The 20022-nt window shown below is 39.3% G+C and overlaps 3 protein-coding genes across 3 annotated transcripts; 1 reads left to right on the top strand and 2 right to left on the bottom strand.

The window, feature by feature from the left end:
- Positions 1 to 9: 9 nt before the first annotated feature.
- On the bottom strand, positions 10 to 3521 carry mmp20a (matrix metallopeptidase 20a (enamelysin)). Its single transcript, XM_047036575.1, has 10 exons — positions 3304 to 3521; positions 2805 to 3058; positions 2367 to 2515; positions 1982 to 2113; positions 1734 to 1895; positions 1544 to 1655; positions 1319 to 1461; positions 970 to 1126; positions 566 to 669; positions 10 to 459 (listed from the first exon to the last, which is right to left on the bottom strand). Exons 1-10 carry the CDS (start codon positions 3418 to 3420, stop codon positions 359 to 361), a joined length of 1431 nt encoding a protein of 476 aa, XP_046892531.1. The 5' UTR covers positions 3421 to 3521; the 3' UTR covers positions 10 to 358.
- A 470-nt stretch (positions 3522 to 3991) lies between these two features.
- Positions 3992 to 7452, bottom strand: mmp20b (matrix metallopeptidase 20b (enamelysin)). The gene is made up of 9 exons (XM_047035918.1): positions 7246 to 7452; positions 6311 to 6549; positions 6055 to 6203; positions 5783 to 5908; positions 5291 to 5627; positions 4991 to 5124; positions 4717 to 4873; positions 4465 to 4568; positions 3992 to 4245 (listed from the first exon to the last, which is right to left on the bottom strand). Exons 1-9 carry the CDS (start codon positions 7378 to 7380, stop codon positions 4145 to 4147), a joined length of 1482 nt encoding a protein of 493 aa, XP_046891874.1. The 5' UTR covers positions 7381 to 7452; the 3' UTR covers positions 3992 to 4144.
- Positions 7453 to 10047: 2595 nt separating this feature from the next.
- On the top strand, positions 10048 to 16005 carry mmp13b (matrix metallopeptidase 13b). The gene is made up of 10 exons (XM_047035810.1): positions 10048 to 10129; positions 12448 to 12572; positions 12940 to 13172; positions 13704 to 13852; positions 13964 to 14089; positions 14205 to 14360; positions 14473 to 14727; positions 14880 to 15039; positions 15151 to 15254; positions 15447 to 16005. The coding sequence occupies exons 2-10, from the start codon at positions 12474 to 12476 to the stop codon at positions 15545 to 15547; spliced, it is 1383 nt and encodes a 460-aa protein (XP_046891766.1). The 5' UTR covers positions 10048 to 10129; positions 12448 to 12473; the 3' UTR covers positions 15548 to 16005.
- Positions 16006 to 20022: the final 4017 nt, after the last annotated feature.

The raw sequence follows: 20022 nt of genomic DNA, 5'->3' as shown, positions 1-20022 counted from the left end.
AATGAAAATGAATAGCATTATAAAGTGATATATACATGTTTATGATATCTAATGTTATTGATATATAATAATATACCATACACAGGATCGGTTGATTTCTTATGAATATTATTTAATAAAAATTCAAGCAATGGTTGATACAAGATGAGAAAGCAAACAAGTGCTCAGTGTCTCACCAGACAAAAAAATCCTCTGAAATGATTACTGTTCCAAAGTTCATTTCAAGAACAAAAAATATACATCTAAAAATATATAACCCACTAGAATATAAAATTCATAAAAACAGACATGAAAATTGAATGATCAGAAATTGTATCTTAAGAGCTCTACATAGGCCCTGTGTTTTTTGATAAATGAGTTAACAACCAAGCCATGCATTTGCAGGAATCCTCTTGAGCACCCTGTCTTGTCTGTAGTCGTAGAGGTATGCCTTTGTCCCGCTAAAGAGGTAGATATGACCTGCTGATGCAAATGTACAAAAGTCAGCGTAAATTGAAAACATGCTCATAAGAATGCATGCTCCAACAAGCAGCTGGATTAAGTGACATGCAAGATTGGATTTTACCTTCTAATTCAAACGCTGCATCAATCTTCCTCACAATGCTAAGCAAGTCCAAAGGGAAACTTCTTGGAAACCCTGGGTCCATCTTCCTTTTGTTTTCATCATACCTGTGGAATGTAGTAACACTATAAACATAGAACATAGAAACTTGTTTTTTAATCAACCATGAGGGGGCAGGCTTTGAACATGTTTTAACTTGTAAGTGGCCAAGGATTTTGATTGGTGGTCCAATTGCTCAATCAGGGCAACAAACTAAAGGCAACATTAGTTACACAATTTGTTTTCTATAAAACAAATTAAATATATTTACGGATGTAACCAGAAATACGAAGAGTTACTGTTACCAACTGGGTCTTACAAGTTATTTTAGGGTTAAAGTTTGTTATGCTTTGCAGAGAATATTTTACCTATAATAAACCTGTCCAACAAAGAAGAATGTTTTCCGATAGCCACTGACATGAACAGCAGCATCAATGTGCTTCACTGTGGATGGAAATCCATACTCATAGATTGAGCCAAAATGACTTTTCATCTTTAGCTGTTGAACCACCCAGTACTTTGGACCTAAAAAACAAAGCTGTGTTACAGCATTTTTGGGACACTATGAAAAGCACTAACATACCACAAAAACTGCCAAATGCAGTAAACCTCTTGCATGAAGTGTGACACTTTTAGTAAAAGACTATAATTTGTGTTCAGCGGTTGTGTTCTGTAAGATATCCAGCTCTGTCATGCCTTGTGAAGACTGCACATTACCAGTGAAGATGTACGCCACTCCCTTGGCTGGGATGTCATAGGCCGCATTTATAGCAGAGTTGATGCCAGGAAGGTATGTGCTACTAAATCCTTCCCTCAGCTGGTTCCAGTACGTTGACCATGTTGTCCTGATCCACATATATCTGGGAATCAATCACTGTCATGCATGGTCAATATAGTAAAACAGTTCTTGAAAGTCCAGAATTTGATCCCCCAAAAAACAACCTGTCTTTGAAGAATACAATCTCATTCCCGATCACCGCCACAGCATCAACTGAGAAGTTGGGGTCACACTTTCTAGGGATGGTAACTGTTTCCTGTTTTCTGATAGGCTTGCCTTGAGAATGAAATATAAGTATATGTATTTAAACATCTAGTGTCATAAGATGTATTAAGAGTATCACGGTTCACTCACCATACAATGCCTGGATACCCATCACGTCATCTCTTGGCAGTGTGTACTTTGCACTGTCATAATACTTGTAGTTTGGGTACATAAGTGCTGAGGGGTTTTTAGAATGGGAGAGTCCCAGGGAATGGCCTAACTCGTGGGCAGCAACAGTGAATAGGTTATAACCTGAAATTGCATAAGAACCTTAGTTGTGAGTCATGTTCTCAGGACATCACATTCATTTGATTCTAAACTACTGTAGGAAGATTTACCCGGCTTTTCTTGGCCCGTTGTCCAAGTTTCATCTTCGTCAAAGTGCACATCTCCCCCCATACCTTGCCCTGGCTCAAAGGCATGGGCTAGCACCCCCTTGGGGCCGTCAAAAGGGAAAAAATCTCCATGAGCTGGGACAGACAGAGACATGGAGTTATAGTGAGTTAGTAATTTGCCAATACGTTATAGCCTAAATATTTCTGTGGTTAGCCATATACTTGTGGTCTAACTTCCAAGCATATAATTATAGTTTAGATAAAACCTCACTTGCAACACACTGTATCAACCCTAAATAGTTTTACGTCCAAACATAGAGAGAAAAGTGATAAAATCATGAACTGAAATGAACTGAAATCAAAGGCAATGCAAATCATGCAGTTTTACTTCTTGATGCGAACGTGAGGACGATGTTTGCTTTTCCATTGTTCACTTTGACAAAGTTCAGCGGGGCTGCATCACTCCAGAGTTTTAGAGCCAAGTGGAAGGATCTATCAACTTCCTCTCTTGTAAGATCAGGGGTGTACTTCTCAATCCTGCAGTTTGTTAGTAAATTAGGTTAACATGACACAGTCTGAGCACTAGCTTTATACTTAAAGCTTTTTATTTAAAGTTCTAGGGGCTGGGAATCTGTTGGCTTGCCATAGAGTGTACACCGTATAGGAACTATAATGTACGCTATCGCGTGCTCATTTCAAAATGATGACATCGCTACAATGATTGCTAGTCAACTTCTAACAATTTAGGAAACACAGACATCTAAATTACTACATTATTGGATGGATGAAGGTTGATTACAGCATCCCTTTCAGATTGAATGGATACCTGTATGTGATTGTTTTGTTCCTCCACTTGGTTCTTTTAGGATAAACACTGAAGTTCTCTACATCTGGAACTCCACACCTGTCCCTTCTCATCACAGCCAGGGTCTGGGGGTCTAGAGTACCAGTCTGCTCCAGACCAAAGAAGCCCTGCATCTCTTTGATCTTGTCCACCATGGCGGAGGTATCCCTTCTATTGCGACTTTGATGTCGGCTACTACTGGATGTTCTCAGCTGATAGAATCTCCTCAGGTACCCCTGCCACAGATACCAGTTAGCCTTCAAAACTCCAACAGACACATGAAACAACATATTTATGCATGTTTGTGATGTTTGTATTAAACTGTTAAATTTAATAATATGCTAAATACGATGTCACTTTGATTATCTCACTAAGTTGTGTCAGCCAAATGTCATTGCTGACTGAATTTGAAATCTGATGTTAGACAATCAAATGAATATGCTGCCATTTTATTTTCCGGTCTGCATGTGGAGACACAAACCTCAGCCAGCTGAACATCTTCAGGTCTCAACCATTGTTCCTCAGAGATGGGTAAAGTCCAAATGATATCCACAAACATTAGAGATCCTGTAAATATCCAACACCATAGCAACTCCATCTTTCAAAAAATACCTCAGCACATGGATTTGAAATTAACCCGAGCCTTTATACAGCATGCTTGAGGTTGAGAGGTTTATCACGTGGGCCCAGAGCCCCCAATCCCTCAGCTACACTAGACTACCTGAGGCTGTTCCCAAACAGGTTTGTTTGCAAAATGGCATTATGGAATGTGTTAGAATATCTTTGGTTTACCTCCATGTAAGGTAGATCATGGACTTACTTTTTTCCATTCAAATTGTACTTGGTTGCAACATTACATTTTTACATTGTACTTTAAATATATTTCCCTAAATATTGACACGGTAATGAGAAAGAAAAATAAATAGTTGATATAGATCACCTATACCAGACCTAGATATGGGGTTGAGGTCTACTTATAATTTATCTGTGTTAAAATCTCTACAACGCTTGACAAGTGCTCAAACTCAAATATTTGATCGAGAGATTGTTGATTAAATCCCTGTACCCTCATAAATCAAATAGTACTTCTGTTCTGGAGGTTTTACAATGGAACATAAACATGCATTTACATTCTTCAGCTTCAGTGACATTTATGTAACAAAAAAATAGAAAATAACCCAATCAACCAGCCTTTTATTTTTTGAGAGAAAAATTATTAGATTAGCTACATGATTCTGTAGGATGTTTATTCAAATGTTAACACCAAAGTACAAGTACACACAAAGTCTCATGTTCTCTCAGGTCATTTCCACTGTGGTTCATCAGCACCCAAGCCAGGTATTTGCTTTTTCAACTCCAACGACTTCCTTCAAGGTGTAATCGTACTTATACACTTGAGGTCCAATGAAAAAGAATATGAAACCTGGAATCATAAATACATTTAAAAAACAGTTGGACTTATTTGATGTGAATTTACAATTAAATTGATCGCATTTAAAATAATTTGTATACATTTGGTAAAAAGTAAATTCCTTTTCCTTAAACAATTTTAACTTTAGTTAGAGAACATTATTAATTTCTAGAAACAGTAGACAGACATGGCTGTTATAGGTTATTAATAAGGGAAATAATGAATTCTTACCATCCTTATGGACAGCTGCATTTATATTTCCATCAACTCCTGGGAAATCATCACTGATGTATTGTGGGTAACCAATATCCATTACCCTGCGATTTTCATTGTAACTAAGAAAGCCAACAGTAACATAAAGACTCATTAAACCTGCATGAATTGCTGATGGGATGGGAAAGTTTTACGTTAATGACCAAGTATTTCAATATTGAGTAATATGAGCGTATTATCATTAATATAATTTTGTCATGTCTATCTCACCTCCAGTAAATGTCATGACTGAAAAAGAAGGTGCGGCCTGTTTTGACGATGTGAACTGCTGCGTCTACCTCCTGCACCCATGGTGGTAACCCAAAGTTACTAATGGGTTTTGGCTTGCCTTTCACAAGGGACCCCTTAACTACCCAGTACATGGATTCTGACACACAAACAAAACAGTAATTTCTTACATCAATTATTATTCAGGAACACATTTAAGAATAAATTTATAACATCAATCCATTGAATGTGCAGCATCATCATATGAGTTGTATACCATGAAACAGGTAAGCAGTAGATCGTCTAGGGACCCAGAAGGCAGCATCAATTTTGGTCTCAATCTTTGGCATGAAGTTGTTGATAGAGCCTTCTTTGATGTCATATTGCTGGTTATGTTTGATCCAAAGATACCTTCGCAAAAGAAACACATGCTTAATAATCTCATCATTGAACTAGTAGGTCCTTAAGAAGTGATTCACCACATTAATTTGAACACAATCTTCTAATCCTTATAAAAAAACATATTACTAGTGAGTTTTTATTTATGAATTGAACACTTCAAGGTCAATCATCATACCTGTCGCTGAAAAAGAAGGTGGAGTCCCCCACGGTTGAAACAGCATCAAAGGACAGACCGGGGGCACACTTCTGTGTGGTGGAGGGGAAAGGGGTGCCCACAAGCCAAGGGTTGGAGGGAAGACTCCACCCTGTCCTCAGGTAACGATACAGCAGTTGTTCCATGGGGTTCTGCTTACCGTAAAGAGAGTTGATGTTTGTCATGTCCTCCCAGGAGAGTGGGTTATGTAAACTCCGGGGTCTGTATGTAGGGTACATCAGCGAGTCTGGATTTTTTGAATGTTTTAACCCCAAAGCATGGCCAAACTCATGTGCTGCCACCAGATAAAGGTTAAATCCTGTAGGGACGTGAACAAGAAGACAGACAGAATGAAAACCATGTCCATGTTTTGTGTTTTCTTGGATCTAGATCTAGACGACTTCATGTGATTCCTATTGAACACTGTTGATTGCATGTAATTATATACATAATTTTCATCTCTTGAATTCATACCATTCGGTCCAACTGTCCAGGTCTCATCATCATCAAAGTGGGTGTCCCCTCCAGTGCCGTCTCCAGGACCGTATGCATGTGCCAAAGTACCCTTCGGTCCATCAAAAGGATACAGGTCACCATGCTCTTGTTTATCCAGATAGTGTAGAAAACATAAATTTGTGGGGTGACATAAATGTTACGCTTATGGCAGTATTTATCGATTTTATGTGGATTCAATGTTCAATGTTCAAAGACATAAGGCATTGGTATCGTTGATTTTTTCCACCCACCGTAAGTGGAAAACTCCACCATGATATCAGCATTCCGGGTTGGTGATCTTACAAAGGTTAGAGTGCTGGCTCTGCTCCAGACACTGAGTGCTGACTCAATCAGAGAATCCACCGTGCTGTGGGGCAGATCACTGGTGTACCTGCCAATGCTGAGACATCGAAAATAACACACAAACACAGATCATTTATCACACAATGAATTCCCATTGTTCATGAGTCTACACATGTGTTGGATTTTATTGTTGGGAAATCATACTTGTACGTAATAACGTTCTTGTTCCACCGGGTTCCATGGTTGTGGGTGTAATCATCCACATCAGGGACTCCACAGCGAGGGGTCTTCATGACCTCCACAGTCTCAGGGTCCAAAACACCTGTGGTATTGAGGCTGAAGAAACTTTGCATGTCCTTCACCTTGGAGGTGAACGAGGGCCAGCTCCTCTTTCCTCGACCAAAAGGTTCTTTCTTGAGATTGTAATATTGTCTGAGGTACTCCTAAAGAACAGCTCAGAACAGATGTTGTTGTTACAGATAAACATCAAATTAACTGGCATCATGATCAACGGAATGTCATGGAATTACCCCATAACATGAATGTTACTGTTTCACAGTCTTTTGATGAATAGACTTCATGCCACTTTGACGACAATTGAGCAATTAGGATGTGGAATGTGTGATGTTGTTCTCCTTTCTAACCTTAGTTTATCCCATAAAAAAACATTAAAAAAACTTGGCATACCACAAGAATTCAAATCTAAGCCTATAGTTTACAATATATCTATCTCAGCAACAGGACTAGCCAGACTAAATTCAGTAAGATTTATAGGCTTGTTTTGTACAAAGAAATACAATTATCACATTTGAATTGGTCTACAGTACACTATGTAATAGACAACTAGACTTGAATTAAAGAAATTGCACAGGAAACAATTTTGCTAACGATGGATTTACCCAGATTGAGAAACATGCAGTAATTACATTAATTTTCTAAAGCTTACTCTTGGAGCCAATTACACATACCTCCGCCTCCCACCCATGCAAAATAGAACAGTAAAAAGATTATCCTAATGTCTCATAGTGTCAGGAACCCAATTCTGTCACATGGAGTCTTTCCATGGCTTACATCCACAATTGTTTAAAAATGTTGTACATACTTACAATGTGCAGTCCTTCTCAAATAAACACACTTACTGTGGCATGTTTCAGGTCATTCTGGGGTTGTAGTGCAGCAACTCTCTCTTCCTCGGGAATAAATGTAGGCGCTGGCGAGCCTTTACCAGACAGAAATAATAACAAAACACAGGACCAAGTGGACTGAAGATGCATTTCCAATCACACTGACAACTGCAGTTACCTAGTTTAGAAATGCATACAGTAGCTTAGCCTGGCTATGTCTTGGTTAATGGGGATGCCTTTTAACTGCTTATTGTGACTCATACTCTGTCAAAGCCAAGGAGGTCTTTAACTGCCCCATAGAATCAGGGAGGGGTTTAGTTAGAGCTTAAGGAGAAAAAAAACTTCAATATTGTCTAAAATGTTATATGTAATAAACTCTATGTATCAAAGTATACTCCCCCCCCCCCCCCTTAAAATGAACAAAATTCATCTAATTTCAGCTATTTCATTAATAATTTACTTAACTTCCATGCAACTCATTACAACTGATATGTTATAGAGGTGAGATGAGGTGACTACATCTCTAAGACCCAGGTTTTTGTTGTCCGTTTGTTGAAAACAAGTTACAAATGTGGAGGTTACCCAACTGAGATGGATTAAGTGTTACAATAGAGAGCAAAATAGATTTCTATGGGCTGCTTTTTGTTTACATCCAAAATCTGCAAAGCTTATACATTATTTAGAAACGTGCCTTATATCTTAATATGTCCTTTGTAATTGTGACAAAGTAAGAAGTTATCTAACATGCCTGTTTTCTTAGCCACGTACACATGCTAACTGATGCAACTGAATGTGGCCTACCACACTTTACCTCCCACACATTCTGCAAGCTCTCCAAAAATACATCACTATGGTCCATTCTTGTACTTTTTAAAAACACATTTCTATGACTATTCTCAATGAAAGACTTAAAGGAATTTCCAACTGGCTGTAATTGCAGGGATTTCTTGGGCCTTTAAAAAAAGAAAATGGCTGCCAGCCAGTGGTGAGGGTGGTGCCATGGCAAATTCAGACTGCAATTAGCCTTGATTGGGTGCTGCAGAGCTTTATAGCATCAGCAGAATTCCACTACTTGAGAATATGGGCCTCCAGTCCCAGGGTTTATTGAGATCCTTTGCAGAAAGATTCAAAGAGCCCCCGTGGATGTTTGTGTTGTTTTTTTTGAGAAGTGAAAGAGCTGGTAAAGTAATTATGGGAACTGGAATCTTACCAACTGATAGAGCAGGCAGACAGGCAGGGTCATTAAAACTATCAGGAACATTTTTTTGCCCAAAGACACAGTAGTTAAACTTGAAGGTGCCAGAATTAAAGCAAAAATTGTTCGGTTTTACTTCTCATTCTGAACTTCTTCCAAATACCTTACAAGGCAAGGGATCTTGGTCCCCTCATATTTCCCATGGAGCTTTGGCTTTCATTAACCAGATTATATATAAATGTTGAAGTAATATAATTTAATATAATTTTCTCAAACATTAAGTTGATGTAAAGTGAATACAATTAAAATCACTGGTGGGGGAACGGAAACAGTGATCAGAAGTGTTTGACTGTGTTTGTGTTTGATGGTATAAAACCAGAGACATACATTATCCATCCAGGCAAGAAAGCCCAGTGTATTTGTTCAACACAAACACAAAGAAATTGTTAACCTTTGGATGATAAAATATAAAGGCAATATAAAAAGAATATGATATTCTGATCAGAATAACTGACTATGCTTATACAGCACAACATGAAAGATGATCTTATTATTATGTGACAAAATGGCCAGGACAAAAAAGAAAACCAGTGCTACCTTCCCATATTTAATGAAGATAGAGTCCATGGCATTTAATCATTCACAAAGGAATCGCTGCACTTACCGACTAGTTCACAATGGTTGTTAACAAAACCTTTTTTTATCTTCAGTATTCACTACTCTTGGTCGATTAAAAACTAGCGTATTTATGTACAGCCTAAACACATGCAAATAATGTCCTCAGAATGTTGTGTTCAATGTTTGTGTTTCATAATTTCTACAAAGCCTGATGAGCCAGAGTAGGCATGCTGTATCCCTCGGGCAGTTGTTGTGCAAGTCTGAGCGAGGGAAGCTTTATCTCAGCCTCATGGTTCAACACAGCAATAGCAAAGGCAGTGTGAATTAGTAAACATGAAGCCATAATAATAATATATTACTATATTGTTAATATATTATAACATATTATATAATATATAATAATATATTATTATATAATATATTATAATAATATATTACTATTATAATATATTATAATATGTTATAATTATTATAATATATTATTATTATAATATATTATAATATATTATAATTATTATAATATATTATTCATTGTTCATTCAATCTCAGTGTGCTACAAGGTATGTCAAAAAAGAAAACAATCAAGGCAAAAAGTACTTACACTTAAAAGTACCAGAAAAGATTTTAAGAGTTTTTAGACTGGCTTTGAAACCATCTTTCGACTGGGGTTCCAGGCTGTTCTGCAAATTAGTTCCACAATCGAGGGGTGGTGGAGCAGAAGGCCTGAGTCCCCCATCTACACCAGGTTTATTCTTGGGATATGCAGGAGGGTTTATGAGGAAGTTATATTTGAAGTTCTATTGGAATTTCTTTGAGGTAGGTGGGTACTCTTCCCATGGATGCAAAGGGTAGCAGAAGGGTTTGGAATTGAATCTGGTTGGAGATGGGCAGCCAGTGAAGGGACTTGACGGGGGTAATGTAAAACAGCTCTGCTGTTGACAGCACCATAGTGCTGTCAACAGCAGAGCTGTTTTGAATGTACTGTAGCTTCTGTAGGCTCCAGTCAGGGATCCGGATGAGTGAAGTGGACTGTAATCCAGTCTTGAAGAGACAGACATGGACGAGTTTCTCAACATCTGACAGCGAGTGAGTGGAATTTAGCAATGTTTTAAAGATGGTACTGTGGAAAGAGGTTTTGCACAGATGTTGACATTGTTGCTGTGTATGAGGGAGGGGTCCAGTTTTCTACCAAGGTTGGAGACTGAGGAGGGCAGAAGGATGTTTTCTCCGTCACAGGTGAGGTGAGCGAGGGGTGAGGGCACAATCAGGTAGGAGGTGCCAACAAAGAGAGCCTTTGCTGTTTAGTTGGAGAAAATCAGTGTCATTACAGTGATTTTCCAAGCCAGATAGTGGACAGACAGTACTAAAGAGAGTTTTGTATCGGCGGCAACCTCGATTTGCAATGAATACTTGAGGAACTTTACTGCCCTCTCCTGGTTTGTTTCGCAATATTAGGTTGTGTCAATTCCAAGTTGAGTTGAATAATGAAGCAGGTAGGTTCTTGTAAGTGTGTTACTAAAGGGCCCCAGGTGTTTTGTTGTGTATATGCTTTTTGTTGGGGTGAGTCTATCACTAACTCTAACAATACAAGCTTAATACGTAATCTAAACTATGCTCAATGAGTAAAACATATACCCCAAACCCAAATCATACAACTAATTCCTTATCTTGAACAGCCTGTAATTCCATGACATGGATGTATAAAATAGGTAACTACTTTGGTTGTGTTGACAATCGGGACAATTGTTCATTTGTATAGGTGTCTGAGTATAATTTGTTTATGATATGTCAGGGCAAGTGTGGACCCAAAAGCAGACTCCAAAATATGTGTCGTTCTTCCTTTTATTGGAAGTAGAAATAATATACAAAAAGCAGATCGTCAAAAAGCAAAACCAAGGAACTGTAACTCTGTGGCATGTGAGAGAAAAACTAAGCACATAACTAAGAATCCAAGCCACAGAACAAACAAGGCACAGGTGAAAACTATGTCAAAATGGGAACAGATTAACAGAACCAAAAACAAGAATACACAGCGAGGGCCTCTGGTGGCCAACAAAGGGTCAACAACCCTGACATGATATCAATAGTTCACCATCAAGTTTCAAGCTAAAGTATTTTGATGGGTGAGCTTCAGTATATAATTTGGTGACCTGTACTGAATATTGGGTGATTTGACCAAATGTGAAATAGGATTAAATCAATGTGTGTTTGAGTAATACTGTATGAGTATGTATGTACACGTGTGTGTGGGGGGGGGGAGGTTGTCTGGATGTTGACTATCCGAAAATAGGTTCAAAATCCCCCCATCCAACTTCCCTTCCCTAACTCTGACTCAGAACCACCCAGTTCTTACTCCTCAAAGTGATGTCACTATGTATGGAGCCAGTGGTCTTAGTCATAATGACACAGCCACATGGTGTGCAAATATAGCAAATTACATTAAATCATATTTTTACGTACAAAAGGTGTACTTGAATGTTTGTCAAGCTTTCAACATGTTCAGACTGAAGATAGGGTCAAGTGCAGGGTTGTTGTTAATTACATACTTCCTTTGAGTGCAAGGTTGCTTGTGTTATGTAATTTGTAAGGTGGTCCTGGCTCTGTCTATGTTATGGAATTTAGACACGCAGGCACACTGCACACTACTGAAACCCACACACACACAAAATGCTGTTGTTGAGAAAGGTGAGTATTGTGAAATTCCGTACTTTCTGGAATACAGATGTCCACCAACGAGAAATGACACAGTGAGACTTCAACATAAATAACTACTTCAGTCGTTCCCAATACTACAATATGAGTCTGTAGTTTAAAAAGTGTTCATTGACAACACTAATGTTTTAGTGAACTAATATCAGTCCATCAATCCACATTGTTCATTTTATAGTTTTATACAATCTTTTTTGTCGTCTTGAATTTTACATTGTTCTTGACTGAGTTTTACATTAGTCATGCCTTCTGTCTGGTTCAAATTAAACACTTACAAACAGTCATGGGAACAATGTGTCTGAAGACTTGACATGGTTCATCTCAAGTCTTGATTTCTTCAAGAGTATTGACAAACGTCTGTTTTCTCCTCATTGGTCAAAATACACCGTTGTTATGCGAACTTCAAAGTGCATCTACAGTACAGTTCTGTAGAAACAGTTTACAAATGAGAAATGTATAAGAATGTATTTAAGAAACCCAGACAAAATGGCCATATGACTTAAAAACTACAGAATTGCACATTCCAGGTGAGTTCAAGGCAGTTCACATCACCAACAACACTCCTGTTGCTGACATACAATTTTCAGGTGAAGTTGAGAGGAAGTGGCTAGGTACTTTTACATGAATCACTCACACTTAAAAGGAGAAGAAGAAAAAAAACAAAATCTTATAAATAGAGCCTTTCTGCCTCCCAGACTGTGTTGGACATTACAAAGACAACATGGAAATGACAGGTTTGCTGTTTCTGCTGATGGCTGCCAACTCTGCATTCACAATGCCTCTATCTACAGACGACACCGACAAGTGGTTACAGGCTGAGGTAAGACTAGCTACCGATGGTATGTTCTGAACAGTCGGAGTTTGGCATTTGTGATTTGTTCATCTGGTGTGTTTGTGTACTTTCCTATTACAGTAGTCATTGTTGTGTCATATTTGTACGAAAATATGACGTTACATGGTGTTTTATGTGGATCTCATTGCTTTTCTATCAACAAATTATTGGATTTTTCTTCCAGACATGGATACTTCATGATGTCAAGTCAATAATCATATATTATATTATTAAATATATACGATCGAAAAAAATCAAATAAACGATATGTTGACAACCCTCACAAAGACACAGAGAGATGTGTCAGAATAGTAAATGTTTTCATTGTCTTACAACCCCATTGTCGTCCAAACAGAGATACCTTCGTAAGTTCTATGGACTCCCAGTTGCTCTTCAGAGCAGGAGATCCAACTCCATGGAGACTAAGATCAGGGAGATGCAGTCCTTCTTCAAGCTCCAGGTAACAGGCGAGCTGGATGACAACACCCTGGATATGATGAACAAGGCAAGGTGTGGTGTTCCAGATGTAGGCGAATACAACCTCTTCCCCAGAAACCTCAAATGGCACAGCAACAACTTGACTTTCAGGTGATTATTACACGCAATAGACACATTCATGGGCAGTGTTGCATTCCAGAAAGTTCCACAGCACCAAAGCTGTTTGTACCCCTCAGAGATAGCAGGTGAGAGGTCTGGGCATAGCTGTTAGTTTTTTCCATAAGATTGCTGATTCTGGTTTTGAATCCACAACCAAATGAACAACATAAATCAGGGTCAGATGGCTGAGCGGTTAGGGAGTCGGGCTGTTACTCAGAAAGTTGTTGGTTCGATTCTCGACTGTGCCAAATGACGTTGTGTCCTTGGGCAAGGCACTTCACCCTACTTGCCTCGGGGAGAATGTCCCTGTACTTACTGTAAGTCGCTCTTGACAAGAGCGTCTGCTAAATTTAACATGGGAACCATGTTCTGAAAAGCATTTTTGTGACATTTTTGTCATCACTGCTGTGATATATAAAACACATGAGCCATGTAGACCTAAACCACACCAGAATCGATTCATTCAATTATAATTATATATGTGTATAAATCAGATAAGTTACCATTCCTTTGATGTCTCAGGATAGTGAATTACACTCCGGACCTGAAGAAGGAGGAAGTGGACAGAGCCATCCGGAAAGCTTTCAATATCTGGTCTGATGTCACTCCTCTCACCTTCAAGAAGATCTACAAGGGCAATGCGGACATCATGATAAGCTTTGGGACAAAAGGTTAGAATTAATTATGAATAGTTCAACCGTGGTATTTAATCACACTGACACTGTTTTAGATTATTGTATTTTCCATACCTTAACACTTTGACATTTGCCTATGTTGGATAGAGCACGGAGACTACAATCCCTTTGATGGACCTAATGGCCTCCTAGCCCACGCCTATCCCCCTGGTAAGGACATTGGAGGAGACACTCACTTTGACGAGGACGAACACTGGTCGACGGACTCAAGTGGTGAGTTACGTTGTTTCACATCACATCATATCATCATTTGATGTTTTGTGAAGAAGGTTTGCCATTTCTTGGTTAGTTGTCTGAGACCAACCCGACTTCTGGCTCCTCTCTACAGAATACAACCTGTTCCTGGTTGCCAGCCATGAGTTTGGCCATGCTCTGGGTCTGTCCCATTCTAACGACCCAGGAGCTCTTATGTACCCTGTCTACTCATTCAGCAAGGATTACCCACTGGCTGAGGACGATGTCATGGGCATTCAAGCTCTCTATGGTGCGTTTGTCTTAGTCTCACAACAGTTGAGCTAATTATTTTCATTTTTTTTGTTCCTCTTGTTGGAATACCACCATGTAGGGTGTCAATTAATGATATTGTCGCATCACAGGCCCCAACCCCAACCCCAAGAAGGTGAACCCTAAGCCTGATGCCCCCAACAAGTGTGACCCCATGTTGGGCTTTGACGCTGTGACTGAGCTCAGAGGAGAGACCATCATCTTCAAAGACAGGTTCTACTGGCGCCTTCACCAGCAGATTGTAGAACCTGAGCAGACCCTGATCAAGTCCACCTGGCCCTCCATCCCCAACAAGGTGGACGCTGCCTACGAGAACCCAGAGAAAGACCTGGTGTTCATATTCAGTGGTGGGTTCCAGAAGTTACATACACATGCATACTAGTGAAGTTGAATTTCTTGTCATGTTAACAATGCCTAGTCGTCTGCAGTGTACCTTCCTCTTCTTTCCTCTGTCCTCAAGCACTGAAGTATTTAATTACATTTTGATTGGTTTCCACAGGAATCAAAATGTGGGCCCTGAATGGTTATAACCTGGTGGAGGGTTACCCCAAGTACATTCACAAACTAGGCCTTCCCAAGACAGTCCGTAAAGTGGATGCAGCTGTGCATATCCAGGACACTGGCAAGACTCTGCTATTTACAGATGAGGACTACTGGAGGTATAGGCACTCGTGTACCACTTGTGTAGTACATGATTGAGTGTGTGTTTTACTGTAATTGATAAGTAAGTGGGAATTTCCCCTCAATCTATTTTTTATGTATTTCCACAGCTATAACGAGAGTATTGGCCAAATGGACAGTGGCTACCCCAGAGTGATTGAAACAGATTTCCCAGGAATAGGAGAGGAGGTGGATGCTGTTTCACATATCCATGGTATGTTTCCAGCCTCTAAAAATACATAATTTCTGTAAAATGTGTTACATTTATGTTATTATTATTCCCCCATGTGTGACAAACACCTATGTAATTATAAAAAAAAAAATATTTGTGCATGCTTTGAATGCACTTTAATCAAATATTGATCGTATTAATATCAATGAATAATTTGTATCTTTTGTCTCTCAGGATATTTGAATTTCTTCCGTGATAACTTGCTATTTGAGTACAGCTACAACTCAAGGAAGGTCATGGGTATTCAAAGATCGAACTCTATCCTCAACTGTTGACAGATTGCATATATGTGCTGGACACCTGTAGTAAATGTCACTGGTTTGACATTGATTGCTGGAATATTATATGTCTAAAAACATGTCTGGTATAGGTAGAATATTTATTTTGTGTATTTTATTAAATGTAATAATTTGTTGTTTTCAAAAAATCATGTTTGAAGTAAACACTATTTCTGTAGAACTCTTCATGTACATTTTAGAGCTTGTTGTTTTGGCTTCTCGACATTAATGGTCCCACTGCTCTCAAGTGAATAATTTCGAGCACGATCCTAGAGCTGTGCACTTTTCATAATGCAGCTACATCATGTGGCCACTAGAGGGAACCATGTCAACAAGAGTAAATGAGTTGGAACAACTTCAGTGCTATCGGAGTAACAAAAGAATAAGCTGAGCACCATGTGTCCCCAATTACATTTTGTAATATGTGTTGAAATAAAAAACCCAGTAAGAACTTCCACCATCCTGGAAACTTTGTAATTTATAACCTTGTACGTCCTCAACACTGCAATAGTAACAATAGCACTGTTATACTGTTGATGATATGGCAACATCACATGAAGTTTTGGTATAGTTTATGGTTTCATGATGAATAGCTAACGCTGACATCCTCTGTGTGTATATAACTCCACTACCCAGACAGTCTTGCTAAACAGCTAATGACCTCATCAAAAGGAGCTATGACACAAACAGCATGAGACAGACAAGGAACCAGACTCATCAGAGGGAACCTCAGACAATCCACAGTCTGACACATAAAAATGTGCGAAGTTTGTGAGCAGTTTAATCCCAATCATGTGGATACAATTATAGAGCGGGCCTCTCATCTTTTCTTTCCCAGTCGACTGCATCTCTGGCTGCTTCTATTGCCAGTCAAACATCCCTCTTGAGACATCTTTGGCCTGTCACAACATACTTAAACTTGAAATCTTGTGCCTGCAGCACGTTCTGAATAGTGAAACAGTAGTGTGACAAAATGGAATCGCTACCATTTGCTAAACCACAAAGCAAGTGGGTGATCACCTACAAACATCCAACCATTTCATCTTTATTCCTCCAGCCCTGGAACTGAACAGCCCAATGAAAACCTTACAAATGGAGCATACAATGGTGCTAAAGAGCCAACTGGTTTGTGCTGAGAAAACACCTCAGGCACAGAAAGGTCCACAAACTGTTAACCCGCTGCAGAGCTCTTGTCTCCTGCTGGGAGCAGCCTGACCCGTAGCACCTCTGATGGAAACCAGATGTGAGAAAAAGACAGCAGATAGGGCAACAGTCTCTGGACGTCTCCCCTTTCCTTTGGAAAACTCAGGACCTCAGAGAGCGATGCAGGTCTCCCACCCAAACAGCAGAATGTCAGTATTTTGAAGATGCTGGACAGTATGTAGTCATAAAGATAGAAACTATAAGATTACTTGCAATATCTCTCTTTGCTTATTTCTTTGTCGTTGGTCTGTTGCCCAGATTCTATAGCTGTCGATTCTGAGAAGCAGGAATTATTAGTCCTGACCACTTTAAGGCCTTTTGACAGTGGGTCTAGGAATCACAGGAAAGGACAGGGTTCTGTTTCACAAATAACAACGTACCAATAAGGTTTATCTCAAATCTACTGGGAGTCACTGGGAACTTCCCGTGTGGCCTTTGGTCTTTTTCCATGGCACACTGCCAGCTGGACAAGTCATGATGCTCTCTCAGACCAGAATAAAATAAATGATAAATCTGAATGCTGTGTTTGAATGGGACCCATAGAGCCATATCAGAAAAATGCACTGTGTGTTGTGCATCACATATCCAAAAATAGTCCTACCATGGCTTGAAAAGAAGTTACAGTCATGGTGAAAATGTCATTAGCTTATTGTATGAACAGTTACCAGCTGTAGTTTAGTGCAAATTCAAAACTTGATAGTGGGAACACTTCACCTCTGTGTGAAACCTAAAATGCCACACGAGTGTGTGTTATAAAAAAGACGGGTGGTGGTGTAACTGTCTCTGTAAACTTCACATTTCTGCAAGGGTCAACTTTACTGGAAAAGTGTGTTTTTCCAGTTCAGAGCTCATTCCATTTTCAAGTTGCTGAGTGAAACCGAATCTGTAAAGTGAACATATTTGCGTTAAAACTCACAAACACACATTCCTAGAAGGGTGAAAGTTGACATTCTTTTCATATAGCCAGGAGTGATGTCAAGGAGCTATGTAAAACCACTCTTTTTCTCACCAAAGAGAGGTGACTCTTTAGATTGATGTTTCTTGGAGCAACCATGGAGAGAGTAGGTGAATATTATTTATATGACCCACCAACATCAACCCAAAATGTCATTATTAACATAAATAGGTTCATTTAAACCAAATCAAGTAGTAGACATGACACAAGATATTGAACATGATAGCACACAAGTTATAAGGACAGTCAATGCATGCAGAAGAATCTTGTTACACTTGATACCAGATATTGACAAATCTTGACAAATCTATAGATCAGGAAGCATCTACTTACATTTACGTTTTACATGTAGTCATTTAGTAGATGCTCTTATCCAGAGTGACTTACAGTAAGTACAGGGACATTCCCCCCCGAGGCAAGTAGGGTGAAGTGCCTTGCCCAAAGACACAAAGTAATTTGACACGGTCAGAATCGAACCGGCAACCTTCTGATTACTAGCCCGATTCCCTAACCGCTCAGCCAGCTGACTCCCTAGTTGCAACAGAATTGTGTGGTTCAGATTTGTGAACACTATAACCTAAGCTTACAATTTGGGAGGCAAATTATTTTTCTCCCATGTAAAACAATGTGCCACCAGCTTCACCTACAACATACTGCAACACAAAATGTTCACAAAAAGAGTCAAGAATTTCAAGAGTGAGACAGTAGTGACACTCCCATTAATGAAGGCCATTCAATCCAGTAGCACTTGTAGGTCCTTCACAGACATAAAACAATGTGCCACCAGCTTCACCTACAACATACTGCAACACAAAATGTTCACAAAAAGAGTCAAGAATTTCAAGAGTGAGACAGTAGTGACACTCTCATTAATGAAGGCCATTCAATCCAGTAGCACTTGTAGGTCCTTCACAGACATGGTAAATAGTTGTGAGTTAACCTTAAGGCTGTAGCAATCTATCTACATAGACTTCAACCAGTTTAAGTCAAAATAAATTAGTTATAGTTAGTTATAACTACAACTAAAAATAAGTTCCAGTTATAGTGACGGTTTTAGTTTGGCATTCAAAAGCTGTTGTTCAAAAGCAATGTATTTGTGTGTAGAACACAAAAAAAAGAACACAAAATCTAAGCAGGCACAATTTCTTAACACAGAACTCATGACTGAACAGCGATGTGTGTCTGTGACACATGATCATCCCAGCTCCTCTATTGTTTGCTTCTCAAACAGCAGCCTCTCGTGATAAGCTGTGACAGGGGGTGATAGCAGCCATTGTTATCTAGGAGCCTTGAGCATCATGATCTTTCCCCACAAAGCCAAAGGGTACATTAAGTCAGCACAGCCAGTACTATCCAAACAAACAGCCGATAAACAGTCTCGTTTCATGAAAAACCACTGCGGTCTTGCACTTAGTACCCCAAAAGACCAGTTTCAAGCATCCAGACAAAACCTGTAATTTGCCAAAAAGAGCGAGGGTAATGTGTGATCTAAAGCAATGAGCTGCTTCAGTGGCTCAACCCTCAGTGGGATGTGTCCATTAAGGTCAGATTACACTCGTATGATAGCTGTTCAAGCATGCATGGAAAGGTGAAGCAAGGCTCTGGACCTGCGTGCAAGAACTAATTACACACTCCAGAAGCTCCACTTGATTTGGAGTGATTACATTTTCGAGGCATTTTCGAGCCAAATACATTCTGAGTGTGGAGGGTGCTAAGGTTCATTACCTCTGTAACATCTTTCAATCACAAATGAACAACCTTTAATTGTAATGAGGTCCATTTAATAAAGCCTTTGGTTGGTCTGGATGAACGTAAATGAGGACGTACACCATAAACCACACACTCTCAGGTACTTGATCATATTCACAGTGTGTGAACTGTGGGGTGTTTTACTTTGCAGTTGCTTTCCAAACCCTTTACCGATTGATTTACCTTGCAAATTTTCCAACTTCATATTTTGTTTAGAGTTGTGTTATTGAGGAAAAATACATAGAGCAATCCAAAGAACTCAAATTTTGAACTCAAACTCATTTTCCTCCGGGGTCATGTGTAGGTAGTTTGGAAAACTGGAAAATCAAGGCACCTTTGAAGTCCTCAGAAGGTTTCTCTTCTTGTTCGGCTAGATTGTGTTGCTGATTGAATTGCTCGAGCTGTATCTGACTGAAAACAGATTCCTTCCCTTCAGGTCTGTGCTGCCCCAGTTTTCCACTCCAGCATGAATAACCTGAAAAGGGTAAACATATCCTTGTAGTTTCCTTGGCTTCACCTGAGCACAGTGCTGGTGCTCATATTGCTTGAGCAAGTACTTCAAGGT

This window comes from Hypomesus transpacificus, chromosome 15 (genome assembly GCF_021917145.1).
Source record: "Hypomesus transpacificus isolate Combined female chromosome 15, fHypTra1, whole genome shotgun sequence".
Classification (NCBI taxonomy): domain Eukaryota; kingdom Metazoa; phylum Chordata; class Actinopteri; order Osmeriformes; family Osmeridae; genus Hypomesus; species Hypomesus transpacificus.
The sequence above is the reverse complement of the archived record's forward strand: the minus strand, read 5'-3'. Positions and strand labels throughout refer to the sequence as shown.